Source organism: Oncorhynchus masou, chromosome 22 (assembly GCF_036934945.1).
Source record: "Oncorhynchus masou masou isolate Uvic2021 chromosome 22, UVic_Omas_1.1, whole genome shotgun sequence".
NCBI lineage: Eukaryota > Metazoa > Chordata > Actinopteri > Salmoniformes > Salmonidae > Oncorhynchus > Oncorhynchus masou.
Window position 1 is genome coordinate 31,872,595 of NC_088233.1, and position 18,523 is coordinate 31,891,117.

At 41.4% G+C, this 18,523-nt stretch overlaps 1 protein-coding gene across 4 annotated transcripts in view; it reads left to right on the forward strand.

Moving 5' to 3' along the window:
• Positions 1-18,523, forward strand: part of scaper (S-phase cyclin A-associated protein in the ER) — a 133,794-nt gene that overhangs the window by 89,099 nt on the left and 26,172 nt on the right. For all 4 annotated transcript variants that reach the window (XM_064929909.1, XM_064929910.1, XM_064929911.1 and 1 more), the window contains exons 21-23: positions 2,279-2,344; positions 2,465-2,591; positions 11,648-11,763. In XM_064929909.1, the coding sequence (XP_064785981.1) occupies positions 2,279-2,344; positions 2,465-2,591; positions 11,648-11,763 (309 nt within the window). The remainder of the gene's footprint in view (positions 1-2,278; positions 2,345-2,464; positions 2,592-11,647; positions 11,764-18,523) is intronic.

The window sequence follows — 18,523 nt, forward strand, 5'->3', positions numbered from 1 at the left end:
AATTGATGGGAAGGATGTACAAATATATTACTAGCCACTTTAAACAATGCTACCTAATATAATGTTTACATACCCTACATTATTCATCTCATATGTATACGTAAATACTGTACTCTATCATCTACTGCATCCTTATGTAATACATGTATCACTAGCCACTTTAACTATGCCACCTTGTTTACATACTCATCTCATATGTATATACTGTACTCGATACCATCTACTGTATCTTGCCTATGCTGCTCTGCACCATCACTCATTCATATATTTATGTACATATTCTTTATCCCCTTACACTGTGTATAAGAAATTAGTTTTGGAATTGTTAGTTAGATTACTTGTTGGTTATTACTGCATTGTCGGAACTGGAAGCACAAGCATTTCGCTACACTCGTATTAACATATGCTAACCATGTGTATGTGACAAATAAAATTTGATTTGATTACCAAAGCCCCATATACTACCCACCACAGCGACCTGTATGCTCTCTTTGACTGGCCCTTGCTACATGTCCGTCGCCAAACCCACTGGCTCCAGGTCATCTATAAGTCTTTGCTAGTTAAAGCGCCACCTTATCTCAGCTCACTGGTCACCATAGCAACACCCACATGCTCCACTGGTCACCATAGCAACACGCACATGCTCCAGCAGATATATTGCACTGGTCATCCCCTAAGCCAACACTTACTTTGGCCACCTTTCCTTCTAGTTCTCTGCTGCCAATGACTGGAACGAATTGCAAGAATCTTTGAAGCTGGAGACATATCTCCTTCTCTAACTTTAAGCATCAGCTGTCTGAGCAGCTTACCGATCACTGTACCTGTACACACACTCTGTAAATAGCCCACCCGACTACCTCATCCCCATATTATTACTTACCCTCTTGCTCTTTTGCACCCCAGTATCTCTACTTGCACATCATCTTCTGCACATCTGTCACTCCAGTATTAATGCTAAATTGTAATTATTTTCGCCTCTCGGGCCTATTTATTGCCTACCTCCCTACACTTTTACACACACTGTACCTAGATTTGTATTATTTTTATTTATTTTGTGTTATTGACTACATTTGTTTATGTGTAACTCTGGGTTGTTGTTTTTGTCGCACTGCTTTATCTTGGTCAGGCCGCAGTTGTAAATGAGAACTTGTTCTCAACTAGCCTCCCTGGTTAAATAAATGTGAAATAAAATAAATAAATAGATGTTAAAACATTTTTATTTACTCCAGGCAAAACGTTTGCCCCTTTAGTTCATGTACTGCCAATGTGCAGTGATTTACAGTACACTTTTAGATCGGAAATAAAGCCATATTAATATTTTTGCAACTGTTACAACTGCTGAACAAGACATTGATAACGTAGTGCAAAGACTAAAAAGTTAAGCACGTGAATCGATCATTTCAATCATGGTATCGAGTTTAAACTCATGCCTTTTTATATGGGAATGTTGCCGTTGAGAGCAGACATTTCTAATTTGCTCATAGATATTTCTCTGATTGATAAATGTTTGCTGATTTAACCTTAGAAATTGTAAACATTGATAAAACCCCATAGTCAGTTTACCTAAATATTTTGTCTTCACTGGAGATACACAACCTTTTATTTCAGGGTTTAATTCTGAGCTGGATTGACATTAACAGTGTTTCTAATGACTTGAGCCTTGTTCTGCCAGGACAGGTCTGGTCCTCTAGGGAGGCTCCACCTGTCCTCTTCCGGGGCCTATTAGTGTTTCAGCTGCTTTGTGTCTTACTGTAGGACCTTCTTTCTGTCAGCCTGGGATCTATAATTGCGCTTATCTGCTCTAAGATGCTGACTGTCTGACTGACAAACAGATGCTCTGTGTGCTACTAGTAGAGCCTGTCTTCTTTGCCATGTCTGCTGGTCTAATGCCACAGAGAACAGTCCTAATGACCCTGTGAATCTGTGGAGGTCATAGATTCAAAACACTGATGTCTTGCTACCCGAGTTGGAGCATACCATTTACTATTTATTTAACAATATAGTTTAACAGAACATGTGATATGCCATTTTAAAGTGATGAGGGTGGAATGTCCTTATGAATTTTTAAAACCAGTGAGGAACTATGCCCCTGTAGAATTAATGCATGATTTATTTAGAGTTACTGGGGGGGAACAGTTGACAGGCAAAATAAACACTTTGTCTTAACTTGATATTTTTCTGTTCCTTCAGACTTCTCATCCTCCCCTGCCTTTTCTCTGACCACTGGAGTACTCTTTTCCTCTTATTCAAATACTGTTTTTTTATGTTCCCTCTGTAGGGCAAAGGAGTACGAGACATCAATGGAGGCAAAGACACAAGTCCCCGACTCCCCATACAAGGCCAAGTTAGTTCCCTACTTAACATTTATGCCTTCTACTTCATCTACTTAACTGTAGTGAATATTGATGATACTGAAATTATAGATGGATGGATGACTGGACTAAGCCTCTCCCCCTCTCCCTAGGCTCCAGCGTCTGGTGAAGGACTTGGTGAAGCAGCTCCAGGGCCAGGACAGTGGGCAGTGGGCCAACACTAGGGTGTCAGGCCTGGACAGAACCCTGGGAGAGATCTCCCGCATCCTGGAGAAGCAGGTAAATCACTAACACCTCTCCTCCATGTCATATAGTGCTGCTTGGGTGTTGCTATGTCAGTGCTTAGTCAGTGTGGGTTGTGTGTGCAGTGAGTGGGGCAGTTCTCTGAACTGAAGCGTTCTGTTTGGCTGCAGCTCTCTGTCTGTCTTCCAGTGTAGAGTATCACTTACTCCCCAACTCCTTGCCCCAGGTTATTTGTAATGCAGGCCAGATTAGCTATGTCTTTTCATTGGCCACATGTTACTAATAGAGGAGCAACCCATTACTAGACAGGCAAACATTTGCATGCTTCAGAAGTATATTGTGGGTTTATACAATAACATAAGGTTTTCCTAGAAAATGTAATCCAAAGGATCTCAAATTACAGTGGAGTATCAGGTATTTCATTGGTATTTGCTGCTTTTTTAGAAAGCTATATACTGAATGACAGACATTGATAACAACAGTTGACTTAAGTCAATGTAATGAATGAAAGAAATCCACTGTAGATGAGACTTTGTTTGATGGTATTTTATGGAGTTGCACTGGGTTTATGAAGAGGACCTGTCACTGTGTTTATGAAGAGGAAAACATATAGTGACAAGACATCATTCTTCTGCCAAGTTGCAGTTCAAGGTCTGATAAAGCGCACTGTGCATGTTGGTGGGTGGGAGGATAGAGAGATGATGGTGTCTGGTCATTGACAGGGGAGGGGTGGAGAGGCTATTACTAAATTTCCCTAGAGAGAGGGAGAGTGAGGTGGCAGGAGTGACTGGCACAGCAGTACAGTGTAATGAGAGAGGAGGAGTCCAGTGTGATGGTGTTCAAGCTGTCACTAACAGGGGGACTCCTCCCATTAGCTCCATACTCTCCCTGTTGGAGGTCAGGGGTCACTAGGCCTGGAGTCCTCCTCAATTCAACATTGGGATCGCTAGGACAGACAACTCTGTGTGGTTAAAGCTCTTTACATATTTCTAGTTCATTAAAACAATTGAGGAAAGCCCTATTGTGAATTAATTACAGTTTTGTGAGTGTAGAGGGGTGGAAGAGACTTCATTCGGTATGTCTGTTAAACACATTCTTCCCACCCCGGCCCAGAAGCAGAGTGAGGCCTGGCTAAGGGGAGTGGGGTGGGCCATGGTGGGCTGGCCTGTGAACCAGCCTGGGGAGCACTTCCTCCTCTAATCCCAGGACAAAGGCAAATAAATATAGTCTCTGTCAGCATGGGTGTCTGCCCCCTGAGTCACTTTAAGTCAGGATCGTTTAGATTATTTGACCTAACAAGCATATCTCATGTTATTGACTCACCTAGATATTTGTTTTTCCTCTGCGGTATCTGATTCAGTCTCCACTTTCCCTGCTAATTCCTTGAACAACACCCGACACTCCCCCTCCACGGCTGCCTCAGTCACCCCCCCCCCCAGTCTCCGACCCCAGCACGCCTCTCCCTCTGTGAGCACTAATGGGTTCTTTTTTTGTCAAACTCAAAAGAAGTAGAGAGCTTTTTCCCTCTAAGATTTTTTTTCTGGGCAATTTCTTACCTCTCTGCTCTCATACCTTGGTAATGAACTCGCATATTTACACACTGGCCCAAATTTGTTTGTCACTGCTTTCAAATAAAGGCTAGCCTTAGATGGAGAGAGTTTATGACACTTGAGGGACTGTCAGAAACACTGTGGTCTAAGAGCTGAAGAGTGGAGACTGTATTTACATTTTCATTTGCCAGCTGTCATGGGCTGGTTGGTCTCCCCTTCATGACTAACCGTTGGCTTGTTCTACCTGGGATGTGGAGGTGGGGGAATAGGGCAACAGAGTAACAAGAACATAGGGCCTCAAGGAGCCTGCCTGAAGTTGACGGATGTAGCCAAATTAGCAGTGTTTGAATGTTGTGAAATTCCAAGGTTATATTTTGTATTCCTGCACACTGAATGCAATACTCACCTAAGACGAGTATACTGGTCTTGTAGCTGAAAATCATACTTTTCTCTAAATTCCTCATCCCCTTGGAGGGTTTTCTTTGTTCCACCTGGCTTAGAATGGGAGTGTTAGTGTGTCATAGATCCACTTTCCCCAAATGTTTGTTTTATTGAGCTTGTCAGATGAGACTAGGACCAAACTGACAGGAAGTGTGACAGGAAGTGTGTCAGGAAGCTTATTATTATTCCTCAATAGTCTGGTCTATGGCTAGAAGTGCTCACATTAAGCATTCAAATTGATGAGATTAATTGTTATTTCACATCCAGGTTAATAATACACTTACTTTTGTAAAGAAATTGCAGATTTTGTAAAGATTAGTACCATTTTTGTACATTTTTTTTGGCTAAGGGTTATACTCCAATGAGTTTCAATGCTATTGTTGGCTTACCCCTATACAAGAAGTGTTAAGATTTGAATTATAAGTGTTATGGTTATTTAATCTAGTCTTGACAGCTATTGAACAGAGGCTATGTGATTTACTATGTCGCCAAACCTTAACCCATCTGGAATTCTTTAGTTATTATGTTAACTACAGATTTTACTACAATAAATGAATAGAGTAGACTAAAGTTGGCCAGAATATGATCCATTCACATGACCTGCTCTTGAATAGGCCCTATTGTATGAAAATAACCCTCTTATTATGAGTTCGGAAGGAGTTATATTGTTTATCAAACAAACAAGCTTTTGTGTTGTTGCTGCCAAAGTATATCGTAAAGTCAGGGAAATCGTTTAATTTTACATTCTTTGTTTCTCCGAAGTACCTACATGTTTCTTACCTAACCAGGACAGGTTTGCTGGAAGACTATGAATATGGCCTTTAATATTTGAGTTGATGTTTCCAGGATGGCTGAATTTTTGTAACTTTAACTGGGGTCAAACATTGAAATCCCTCTGTGTTGTAGTTCCTCCATAGGCTGCCTGGTGTCTGATTTTGCGCCTTAGTACAGGGTTTGTATTAGCCTTTATCCCCACCCAATAATGCTTTTTATTCATTGATGGAAATACCAGTCAATGTGCTTCATCTTCAAAGGCAAATATACTTCATAGACTAATAAATCCTCAAACTGCTGGGAAATTAGTATTTGCTGGGTTTCTATTTTTACTCACGTAAAAGACACGCATAAGGGACTTCAGCTAAGTGCACCCCGACTGGGAAGAATTGGTGAAGATTGTGTTGATTGTCCCTGTTTCCAGTGTGCCTTCTGAGAGGGGATTTTTTTCCCTCCAAAACATCTTAAAGATGGCCTCACGATTGAGCCATTTTGAGGACAAAGTAAAGAGGCTGATGCGCGTCTCAAGCTGCTCCAAGGAGTTGGAGAGTTTTGACTTCCCAACAGCAGCGGCTCACTTTGAGCAGGCCAAGGTCTACCTCAAACACAAGCAAATTAGAAGAAAGTGTTTGTGAGGCCCAGTCCTAGCAGTTCTGCTGCCACCCTAGGCCAGAGCAACATATGCGCCTGTGTCATGTATAGTATAAAGATTTGGAAGGGATTGGTAGAGTAATGATGTGTATCATGCACAGTTGGTGAATTTCAGTTGAGCTTATTCAGTAGCACTTGGAAACTAAACATCATTGTCAACTGTTCACATCGCAGAGTTACAATGTTGCAATAACTAGGCAGACAACTGCCTATAGTAGGAAACAGAGTTCTCAATAATCCACGTATATCACACATGGCACGAGTCACGACCCCACGATAGTTGAAATTATAATAAACGTTTATTATCATCCATTAGAAAATGGTGAGATATGATTTGAGCTTCATAAAAGTGTTTTAATAAATGTAGGGCTCATTTTACAGCATTGTTAAATAAGCTTTCTCTCAATAAACCAGCCTTAACGAATTAATTTATTTATGTCTTTTTACATATTTACAATTTGTTTGTCCAACATCGATTTCTTCATTTTGTGGCTCCCTGGAGCAGGGGTATACAACTCTTGCCCTACAAGGTCCGGAGCCTGCTGGTTTTTTGTTCTACCTGATAATGAATTGCACCTAATCAGTCCCTGATTAGACAGAAACAGGGATAAAATGTAGTGGTACTGGCTTTGCGGTCCAGAGTTGAGTTTGAGGGGCCTAGAGTGTCCTCTTTCCACTGCTGTGGTGCTGAATCACAGAGGGAGTGGGGTGGACCAGCACGGTCATGGCTAGAAGGGATCCAGCTTTTGTCAAATTAACAAATTTATCTAACCCATTTCACTACACCCGCAATAACATCTGCTAAACACATGTATGTGACCAATAGGATTTGATTTTGTTTTAACCTTTTTCTCCTAACCTGTTATGTTAGTTCTCCTAACCTGCCCACGAAAAGTCAAATCTGAAGTTAATTTAACAAAACTGGTCCCTTCTAGCCATGTTTTGTTATTTATTAAGCCTAATTAAAATGTTTATGCCTAAGCTAATTAAATTAGCGAGGCCTACATTTAATTTGAAAACAGCTGTTTTTTGTAATTTATTAAAAATGTAATGCAAATAGCCTATAGGACAGGTCGTTTGCAAATTATAGTATACAAATATTATATTTTTTTTACTTTTGACTGTGTAGGCGACTTGTTCTTCTAGGCTAAATGTTTTTCTTTTTTAAAATGACCTTCACTAGCCTCATCAGTCTAATGAATCTCAGTTCATTTTATAAAATAAACTCCCCCAGTATTGTTTCCCATTTTAAAATAAACTCACCCAGTTTTGTCACCCATTTTAAATTTAACTCGCCCAGTATTGTTTCTCATTTAAAATAACTCATCCAGTATTGTTTCTCATTTAAAATATACTCACCCAGTATTGTTTCTCACATAAAATACACTCACCCAATATTGTTTCTCACATAAAATAAACTCATCCAGTATTGTTTCCCATTTTCAAATGAACTCACCCAGTATTGTTTCTCATTTAAAATAAACTCACCCAGTAATGTTTCTCATTTAAAATAAACTCACCCAGTAATGTTTCTCATTTAAAATAAACTCACCCATTAATGTTTCTCACATGACAACATAAGCTCCACCAGTATTGTTTCTCATTTAAAATAAACTCACCCAGTAATGTTTCTCACATGACAACATAAGCTCCACCAGTGTTGTTTCTCATTCAAAATAAACTCACCCAGTATTGTTTCTCATTTAAAATAAACTCACCCAGTAATGTTTCTCATTTAAAATAAACTCACCCAGTATTGTTTCTCATTTAAAATAAACTCACCCAGTAATGTTTCTCATTTAAAATAAACTCACCCAGTATTGTTTCTCATTTAAAATAAACTCACCCAGTAATGTTTCTCATTTAAAATAAACTCACCCAGTAATGTTTCTCATTTAAAATAAACTCACCCAGTAATGTTTCTCACATGACAACATAAGCTCCACCAGTATTGTTTCTCATTCAAAATAAACTCACCCAGTATTGTTTCTCATTTAAAATAAACTCACCCAGTAATGTTTCTCACATGACAACATAAGCTCCACCAGTATTGTTTCTCATTCAAAATAAACTCACCCAGTATTGTTTCTCATTTAAAATAAACTCACCCAGTAATGTTTCTCATTTAAAATAAACTCACCCAGTAATGTTTCTCACATGACAACATAAGCTCCACCAGTATTGTTTCTCATTCAAAATAAACTCACCCTGTATTGTTTCCCATTTACAGTCTCTCAACCAATCATTCTACTTTATTGTACCACACAGCATGCCATTACACCCTTTTAATAAACTCTTACTCAGTCTCTAAATGTTTACTCCAGCAGTCTTGTTGTGGTTTATCACTCCTCCCATACATGCAGATGCTGGTTTAGACTACTGAACAAAATTGAGACTTTGTTTACTCCTCACAGGCTTTTTTTGCAAGTGTATATGTTAGTTGGGGTCCAAGATTAAATGCATGTATGGGGGTGTCTGCCCTCCTCACTCCGTCTGTAATATTGTTTGGGGCAACCAGTTTGAGGCCAAAGACTGATTGACAAAGGGGCTGTCCTGTGTCACACCTTTAATGAACTCCCAGCCAGTTGTTCCCCAGCGTCTGGGGCCAGAGGATCGGGGCTTTCCCCTCCATTTCCCCTCTTTTCTTTATGTATCTTATTAAAGTGGCTAGTGGGAGGTGACTACAAAGAGCTGTACGGCTGGCCCTCCCTACCTCCCTTTCTCCGCTTCTCTCAGAGCTGTACGGCTGGCCCTCCCTACCTCCCGTTCTCCTCTTCTCTCAGCAGTGCCACAGCCACAGGAATTAACAGCTGCCAGCCTTCTGATTAGCTGGGGTAGTAATGGTCAGCAGGAGTAAGAATTGGGTAAGATTCCTTCAGCTCTATAATTCATGTTAGACTCAACTGTCTGGCCTGCCCCCTCGCCTTTCCTCATGTCTTCAGTCATGTTGAGAGTTTCACTTTAGAAGAAATGTACCCCTCATCCTATTACACTGTCACCAGATTGTCTAGCAGGTAGTGACGTGACACAGACAGATCACACACTGCTCCATAGTTACATGGAGTGGAGGATTGGTGCTAAGCTAGATGTGGCTTGTTGAAAATATGAATCAAATCCAGATGTTGTAACCATGGCTTTGGAACCGGAAGCCTGTTGGCTGTAATCAACATTTGGCAACAATAGATACAATAGTTACTACAGCACACGTCCTATGGAGATCTCACCTTAAGGTTGTTATACAGTTCCCAGTGTGTTTCAACGGGTTATTTAATGAAAGACAGCTCTATTGTTTCTATGTGTAACTCACAGTAAGTGTACCTGAAGAACTCCGTACCAGAGGGTTCTGTTTAACATGGCATGTAATTCGGCTGTTATTGCAATTTGCTCTCTTTAGTTGTTTCAATTTAAAAGTTATTCTTCATTGATCGGGAACAAGAATGCCTATTATTCCTGCTCTGCTCTACTGCCATCCACAGTACTGAGCCAGCAGAGTGTAAAGCTGTACATCCTAGATAGAAGGAAGGGAAAGGGGGATACCTATCCAATCAGTTGCACATCTGAATGCATTCAACCAAATCGTGAGGAACACCACAGAGGTCCACTCACTGAATACTATGCTGGTTCCTTCACCAAAAACACCAATATCTGATTGTGTTCTTTTAAGAAATTAATGATTGTGTATCTCCACACGAGCAGATGGGTCATGTCTGGTAAGGATGCCATGGGTATTGCAGATGTAGACCACCTGAAGATGTTGGCTAAAATTATTGGAGGTTTATCCTCTTCTTATTCTTTTTTTTTGTCACATAGATCGATCTGTCAACAGGCCAAGACTGATGCAGCCAAACTGTCCCAGTCTGGCTTTACCGTCAGACAGCCAGAGCTGGGCAGGTCCTAGTTAACCCCTTTAAAAGACCATTTGATAAGACCCCATGAAAGAGCTGCCTTTTCTCATTTAGCCCAGAAGCTTTTAGATGGCTGTGTTGATGGGTGAGTTAAGAATGGGTTAAACCCAGCTCAGTGCTAGAGACCATATCGATGGAAACCATTGGTAACCTACATAAAGGAGGTTGTTCTCTTATAAACAGCACTCAACCACACACATGGGCAGATTGGATCATGGTAGATATTTCCATAATCCTCACTGCACATCATACATAGGGCCTCTGGTGTTTTTTCAGTGTGTTGGTCCAAATCCCTTAACCCTAGCGGAGTTCAGTGTTTTTTTGTCACCGGATCCTGCTGACTTGTGCCTTTGCAGTCTGTGAGTGACACATAAAGAGCTTATATATCGTTTTGCAAAGCGCTTCCTCAATGTGTTCAGGCTTGTTGGCAAACCCTTCATCCGTGGAACTAAAATAGTGGAGTGGAGTGCCTGGATTTGAGGTCTGTCACACTACCTGGGAGAATGTGACCTCATTAGGTGTAGGAGGGACCCCCAGTGTACCTCCATGCTTGGTGTGGTGAGGAATGACTGTCCCCCTGGCTGCACCCTCTGTGAGGAAAGCCTTCCATCAGCACCCACTCCTCCCCTGGAGCCCCTATCCTCCCGGTCGACTCAGGCACTAACATGTCTGATAGCAGCCGCTTGCTCTGGGCTTTGGAGCTGTTGATTTATTGGACTGTGTAGCTGCAGCAGCATCTGACCCAATGCCAAGCGCTCTGACTCTCTTCTCTTCTCCTTGCAACAGGGCAGGGCCCTCTTATTTAGTGCTGTTTGGTCTTAAATCTATGGACTGCTGTATTGACACTATTGTGTTAGACTAAACATGTTTGTTTAATGATTGTTTTAATGATGGGTTCGAGGCGCATTCTACTATACCTTTTAAAACTGCAATATGTAACTATTTGGGCGACCTGACCAAATGCACATAGAAATGTGAGTTATAGATCTTAACTTGCTGTCAATAAGAATGACAAGAGGTTGATATGTTCTATGTTCTCTATTTCTATGCTTCCCATGCTAAAGTTGTTTTTGCGTCTTTTGCTTTCATTTTTTGTAGACCAGCTTCAAACAGTTAAATACAATATTTTTGGTTCTAGAAAATATATTTCACATCGGTTTAGATGACAATGATTCTCTACACTATACATTGTTTTGTCAGACAAACTGAAATTAGGCAACCTATTAGAATATTAGCCACCAGGAAATGGCGGAGTGATTTTTGCATATTGCACCTTTTTTAAATGCAGTGTGCTAGGCTCAGCTGGGTGCACTTCCTCTGTCAGAGTTATAGCTCATTTCATATTGGAATAAATAAAGAGTAAATTCAGAATGTATCCAATACTCTTATCTGGATTGATGATTTTCTTAAGTTTAGTTTGATTTCTCTGTTATCTACTTTTGTACAGTCTCTCCTCAGCCTGTGTTTGTGAACACAGACCACCCTGGTGCTTTGTGTGTGTGTGTGTGGTTGGTTGGTTGTGTGTGTGTGTAGGTCTGCAGAGTAGCTGTCCTCCATTGAGACTTGCCTGGACTATAGTGGGGGTGGAACGCTGGGGTTGTGCACTTTTGAGATTTAACAGGAATGCTTTGGGGATCACTTTGTTTCAGATTTCATTCCCAACTGGGAGGTGAGGAAAAGAGAAGCTGGGTCCACACTGAGAGTAACGTGATACCTTGGTCCGTCCAGCTCCCTGTTACCTGAATGTGGTTCTTGTTCTTTCTCTCTACAGAACAATGCAGATCAAGTGGCGTTCCAGGTGGGCGGGGGACTCTCTGCTCTGGAACAGATTCTGCTGGTCGTCACTGCAGCCTCCACCCCCACCGCAGTCCCACGCATTCCAATCAAGTGAGTACCAGCTTTTACAGTCAAATACAGCTCACCTCCTCTCCAAGCACACTGTCTTTTGATACTCTATTCATATTAGAGGGTTTTACACAAACTATGTGGTTGCTGCTTGTGGCTCTGCAGGGGTCATGACCATTTGTCAACTCTCTGTCACCTCTGCTGAGACAGCCATGAGGAAGTGTACATTTCAATTACCCCGTTGTTTTTGGATAGAACGACCTTGTTCCCCATACAATACAACTTCATTAATCCATTGAAATGGACATGTTGTATTTTTGCTGTGTTCCTTCCAACCCCCCCCCCCTGACACCACACATACACCCTCAATAGGCTAAAAACAGCACAGGGTCATCTGCAAAGCAGCACCCCTAGAGCAAATTAGTCTCATTTAGTCTTCACAACCAGCATACAATATCCTGGCCTAGTGCTACTCTCATAGCCTCATGAGCCAGCGTTTCACTGTCCGGCGTCCGACCCGGCCTCAACTGAAAAACCATGAGCCTTTTCAGCTGCTGTGTACAGCCTCTAAATACATGGTCCACACACAGACTGTGTCCTCTCCCTGACCTCAGTGACAGCTCTCCTCTGTTTACAATTGGAGATGTGAGGTAACCTCAGCCCCTCCTTTTATTTCTCTGTTTATAGTGCTCGCATCTCAATAAATATCCTAAATGGATCAGGAATAATAATGCACCATTTAAAGAAAAAAAGAAGGGGATTATATTTTGGTCATCTATTTTGTATTCATTCTTTTCTGTTGATCTACAGAAAGGCCGTGTGTCTAATCCATCAGACAGACTCTGTCGTGGTTTTGAGTTGTGGGTCTGGAGTTAGCGTGGCCTGCCAGTAGATAACCTCTGAGAGACCGCCATTCTCACAACACTGGGACTCTAATGGACTGGAATGGACTCTCTCCTTCACTTATTAGCATTTACTGTTTCCCAAACCTCCACTAATGGACAAACGTTACTTGTATTTATAATGCTTTTACGTATGGCCATTCCTGTTTATCGATTTATTTAAAACATTTTACTTCCTCAATCACTAATCCTAGAGAATTTGAAGCAGACTTCAGTATTGTGAGAAATTTGATTAACTTAAATGGGGGGAGAGTTTTCTGCTTGTAGGTAGCTTGGAGTCTTTTGCTCACAATTGGACTGTTTTTGCTTGTTGGAGCTGAAGACCATACACACACGGTTGTTACTATACTTTGAGAGTTCCACTTGACATACAGTGCATTCGGAAAGTATTCAAACCCCTTGACTTTTTCCACAATTTGTTACGTTACAGCCTTATTCTAAATTGGATTAAATAAAACATTTCCTCGTCAATCTACACACAATACCCTGAAATGACAAAACGAAAACAGGTTTTTAGAAATGGTTGCAAATGTTGTTGTTTTTTAAATACCTTAGTTACATAAGTGTTCAGACCCTTTGCTATGAGACTCGAAATTGAGCTCAGGTGCATCCTGTTTCTATTGATCATCTTTCAGATGTTTCTACAACTTGATTGGAGACCACCTGTGGTAAATTCAATTGATAGGACATGATTTGGAAAGGCACACACCTTTTTATATATAAGCCTCCCACAGTTGACAAAACCAAGCAATGAGGTCGAAGTTTTTTTTGTTGTCATTATTGTTTTTTGTGTGTAGATTGATTGAGGGGGGGACTATATTCATTTAGAATAAGGCTGTAACGTAACAAAATGTGGAAAAAGTCAAGGGGTCTGAGTACACTCTGGATCCACTGTAACTATGAAGAGGTGTGTAAGATCAGAGCAGGGTTTCCGTTAGGAACATGTGGTGACGGACATTTGATAAATGTACCGGACTCATATGCATTGGGTTCATAAGCTGATTAGGGCGCCCACCCACGATGCTCAGAATGACAGAAATCACTTTTAGAATATGGTCATTCATATTAACAGAACGTGCAAGTTGAGAACGCAGCGATGGGCGGTCCTTCTTACCGAATTCTGATGTGCACTTTGATCATGTTAGAATAACTGTCCACATTAACTTTTCATCTGTCAACAAGACGAGTAATGAACAGCAAAATCACTAGCCTATGTCAATTTACTATAGTAGAAAAGTTTAAGCTACCTATTCTATTGGTCAGCTTGTCAAGAAAGAAATAGCCTATTCCAAACAGACTCTGGGAAAGTTGTGGGAATTTGAATCATAGTATTAATGTATTAAACGTTCAGATTTCAAACAATTAAGCATATGTTTTCAAAATGCATACGGCCTCCAGCAGATTGCAAAGTGGTGTGTGACGCGCTGTTGAAGCCTGCCTTTCGTTGCCGTTTAATGCCGCGTTCAAAACAACTGGCTCCTACTGGGAAAAATAGTTTTGAATGGGCTCTGTATCTGTATGCTGTAGGCCTTTGTGTGTGATAAATAAGATAGATAATGAATATACAATACATGTGCCAATTTAATTCCATTGAATTATGCAAATACACTATAGATAAGCATGTCAAATGTATTTACATGGACTGATATTTCCATCAATGAATAGGCTAAAAAGTATTATTTCGCAATGGGATTTTTTCTTCTTCTCCCAGACAATTGGCCGGCACCAATTTTATCTATCGGATTTTCTATTTTTTTATTGTCCAACAACCGGCTATTACTGGCTAACGCAAACCATGGATCAGAGGTACTTATTTCATCCTCTACAGAACAGCTTGTCCAATCCAGAGCTGAAGTGTGCAATGTCTAGTGATAATGGAATGGCCTCCCAGTTACCTTCTTTCAGTACTCAATTACTTACTACCTTGTCTGAACATGTTGAGAAGAACTTCTCCAGAGTTTCTACAAATATGCATAAGACTGAGGACAAGTCCACCATGAAGGGGCAACTCACTCCTTCGTCATCACAATTAGGAATGTTAAGATGCAACTAAAGAAAAGCTCAAGAAATTAGTCCAGTTCTTGGTATGTGTTTCACTTGAGATAGATAGATAGATAGATAGATATATATATATATATATATATATCTATCAATAGTATTATACTTTTAACAGTATTTAGTGACCGTATTCATGATGTTGCCAATGGCAAAACATGCGACGTGTTGCCAGGTCCTGTCTGGACAGCTGAATGGTCTAACCACCACCTATGGTGTTTGTTGGTATTGATTGGTTCAGGTTGTGATAGGCTGTCTGTCTATAGACCGTCTCTGTGCTGTAGAGTAGAAGGCCTGGGGTTGTTGCTATGAACTAGGGTCTGAACCTGGGATAACCCTCCAGAGCATATCAATCCAGCCCCTCAGACACACCCCGCCCACACTCAATGTAGTCCTGTGCCTGGTTAAACATGTATTACTCCACCCACATTCTATAAACACACACATTTACAAAATAGGAAAGGTAAGGGAGTCAAGTCAGGTCAAGGGAAGAGAACATTGAGAGCTACAGTGGTGATGAGATGCAACACAAGGACATGGTCTTTCTGTCCACTAATCACTATTTCTCATCTGGATGGCGTAATGGGCGGTGTCTGTGAGACAGACACTAACCACAGCGCTCGCTACATTATCTGTTTACAGTAATGCTGCCGTATTGATCGCCTCCTCTCAGATAAGCTGAGTGATTTACAAAAAAAGTAAACTGCAGAGTTGGAGATGCTCGGGCAATATTACCCCTCTGGGAGGTCCACTCCACCTCGTTACCATTACATTAATGAGCTAATTCCTCAGTGAGGCTCTGCTAATGTCCCTGTGTAACCCTGTTGCCGCTGGATCCCTGTCTAGACTAGCAGAGCAACAACTCTCATTAACATGAATATAGCAGTTTGTCGAATATGTCAAAGATGTTAACGTGGAAAGTCATGCATAAACCATATTTACTTGCATGTGAAGATCAACCTTAATTGGTCTGCACCTGGAGAGTAATTTTGTAGTTTTGAAAATCGTTCAATCATCTAAATAATAATAAATAAATAATCTTCCTAATAAAGTTGTGTATTTCAATCTTAACTTGAGGGACTATTGTTAAAAATCCTTCAATGAATGTATATTTTTTATTGGAGCAGTGCAAGTGTGTGCTCTGTGGGATTCTGAGTGGAGAGTGTTGTGTTCCCTAGGGGAGGAGGGGGAGAGCTGTCTAAAACAAGCTGTAAATGATCCCAGATCCTCACCAGGCAGCGCCTCTGCTCTGCTCTCTCTGCCTCTGGAGACTCTTATCTTCAGTGTCACTATTAGTATATGGTGAGAAAATGTTTTGCCCCAGGCTGGAGGTGTGGATTAGGTGGAGGGTAAACTGAGGTGTCGTTCTGACTGCGTTTTTTAAAACTTTATCAGCACATCCTTCCTCGCTTTGGGGAAATCACTGTGTGAATTGATTAGCAAAAGCAAGGTTTTCATTTCACTACTTTAACAAATCCAACACTTCTCAGATGTGTTAAGGAAAGATGGATGCTTTCTTCAAGTATTCCAACCTTGTGACAACTACTGCGTGTTTATGGGACATGTCCCTTTGTCTCCCAGAAGGGGTCACTGGGGAGTAGAGAGGGGGAGAGAGATGGGACTGGTGTCCCAGTGATATCTGGGCTCAGCACCAGAGCCTGTCAGCATATGGGCCCGTCTCTGGTGCTGCTGGAGTATAACTCAGAGAGAAGACAAGCCAGCGTTAGACCAGACATACTGGCCTATCTGAAGGGCTGAAGAGCCAGTCTTATAACTTTGAGTTGAATTTTAGAGAATTGTTTATTCCTTTAGAGTGGGGAGAAGAGACCATTCAATATGACTGTGGTTGTGGTATCCATTTTATCTAAGTGATAAGTGGAACAGGGGCCCCTGTCCTACCTTGCTGAAAATGGAACGAGCTGCTTTCTAGTTTTAGAGAGACGTCTTAGGACACTGCATGTTAAAACACTATTGTAGTTGACCACCTCTGTCACATTACTGAGTGTGTCCAGTGAAATCAAAGCTGCTACCTGTGGTTTCCTTTCAGGATGTCGTTATAGGGTACGAGTGAGTGAGTGTGTGCTTGCATGTGTGTGTGATGCGTGACGGCTCATCAGATTTCTCCCAGTATATACCCAGCCGGTGTGGCATGACAGGCAGAATGGACATCTTGGAAGCACTCAGGGTATCAGATAGATCAACAGGAGAATCAAATGAAATGCCATTTCGATAGCAGTGAATGAAGGGATTGTTTGACGGTACCAGGAAATGGATTTGCTCTTCACCTTGTGTTTTGGCTTACACCGTGCGCAAATTGATTTTGTCGCCCCACACCAAACGCGATCACGACACGCAGGTTGAAATATCAAAACAAACTCTGAACCAATTATATTAATTTGGGGATAGGTCGGAAAGCACTAAACATTTATGGCAATTTAGCTAGTTAGCTTGCAGTTGCTAGCTAATTTGTCCTGGGATATAAATGTAAGTTATTTTATTTTACCTGAAATGCACAAGGTCCTCAACTCCAACAATTAATCCACACACAAAATGGTAAACCAAATCTTTTTTAGTCATCTCTCCTCCTTCCAGTATTTTTCTTCTTTGGACTTTATATGGCGATTGGCAGCCAACTTTCATAATAAGGTGTATTACCACGAACGACCGACCTCGGTTCATCTTTCAATCACCCACGTGGGTATAACCAATGACGAGATGGCACTTGGGTATCTGCTCCTATAAACCAATGAGGAGATGGAAGAGGCAGGACTTGCACTGCGTTCAGCGCCACAAATGGAACGGACTTCTATTTTAGTGCTTGGCAACGCAGACGTTCGTTGGCGCGCGTGAGCAATGTGGGTGCAGTGATTGAATAACATGTATGTGTAGATTCATTTTGCAACATGAGCAGTGTGGACAGCATGTTAGGATTTTTTTTTTTTTCTTGAACACAAATTTTCTTTGTTGAACAGCAGGGATTCAACCTGATCTGGAAGTTGATCAGATTTCTGCAGCATTTCCATGGTCAGGCCTTACTGGGCACATAGGAAAAGCACAGGGACATTGGGAAACGTGAGCTTGAGGTTTAGGTGGAACGATCTCCTGCTTGATAACCCAGTGACAAAAAGCATAAAGAGTCTTTTACATGGTTGATGTCCTGTTGTCTTTGCAAGATAGGAAGTGCTAGACTTCTGAAAATTGGAAACATCTATATGTAAGGGGAGTCTACTTGGTATTGTCCCAGTACCCTAAACTATTATGCTGTTTCTGTTGTTTATGTCACTAAGAAAATACTGTTAAATACTCTTGAGCCCTAAGTGTCTCCTGGGGTATTTGAGCAGTACTATACTATGTGGGGGTGGGGAGGATCCTGACCTTCGCTCTAATTTTCCCTTCCCAGCCATCTGTCTATCAGCCCCTGGGATACTCTATGGATTCTGGGACGGTTTAAACTTAAGAGTTTTAATTCAGCCACAGAGGTCAGTGACACTCCCAATCCCCCAGCCCCCCTGTTATGTCCGAGCCGGTCGGCCACCCAGGGTGATCCCCACAGGGCTGCATGGTGTAGGGCTGTCCCAGGTCAAGGTGTTCTCCAGTCAGTGTGTCTCTAGTCTATCTAGCACTCTACACTTGTACCTGTGTGAAATAGGACAAATATAAGCACCCACCAAATAATTCTGATGATTATTATTACAGTAACTCCTAGCCTGAGATCGCTGTGTGCCTATGGCCTCATCAGGCCAGTAAGGTGATCAGCTCTGCTGTGGCTGACTGGGGTTAAGCAGTTTACAGTAGGTGAGGAGATTACATTGCTAATTATCTCCATCTCGCTAGGATTCTTCCTC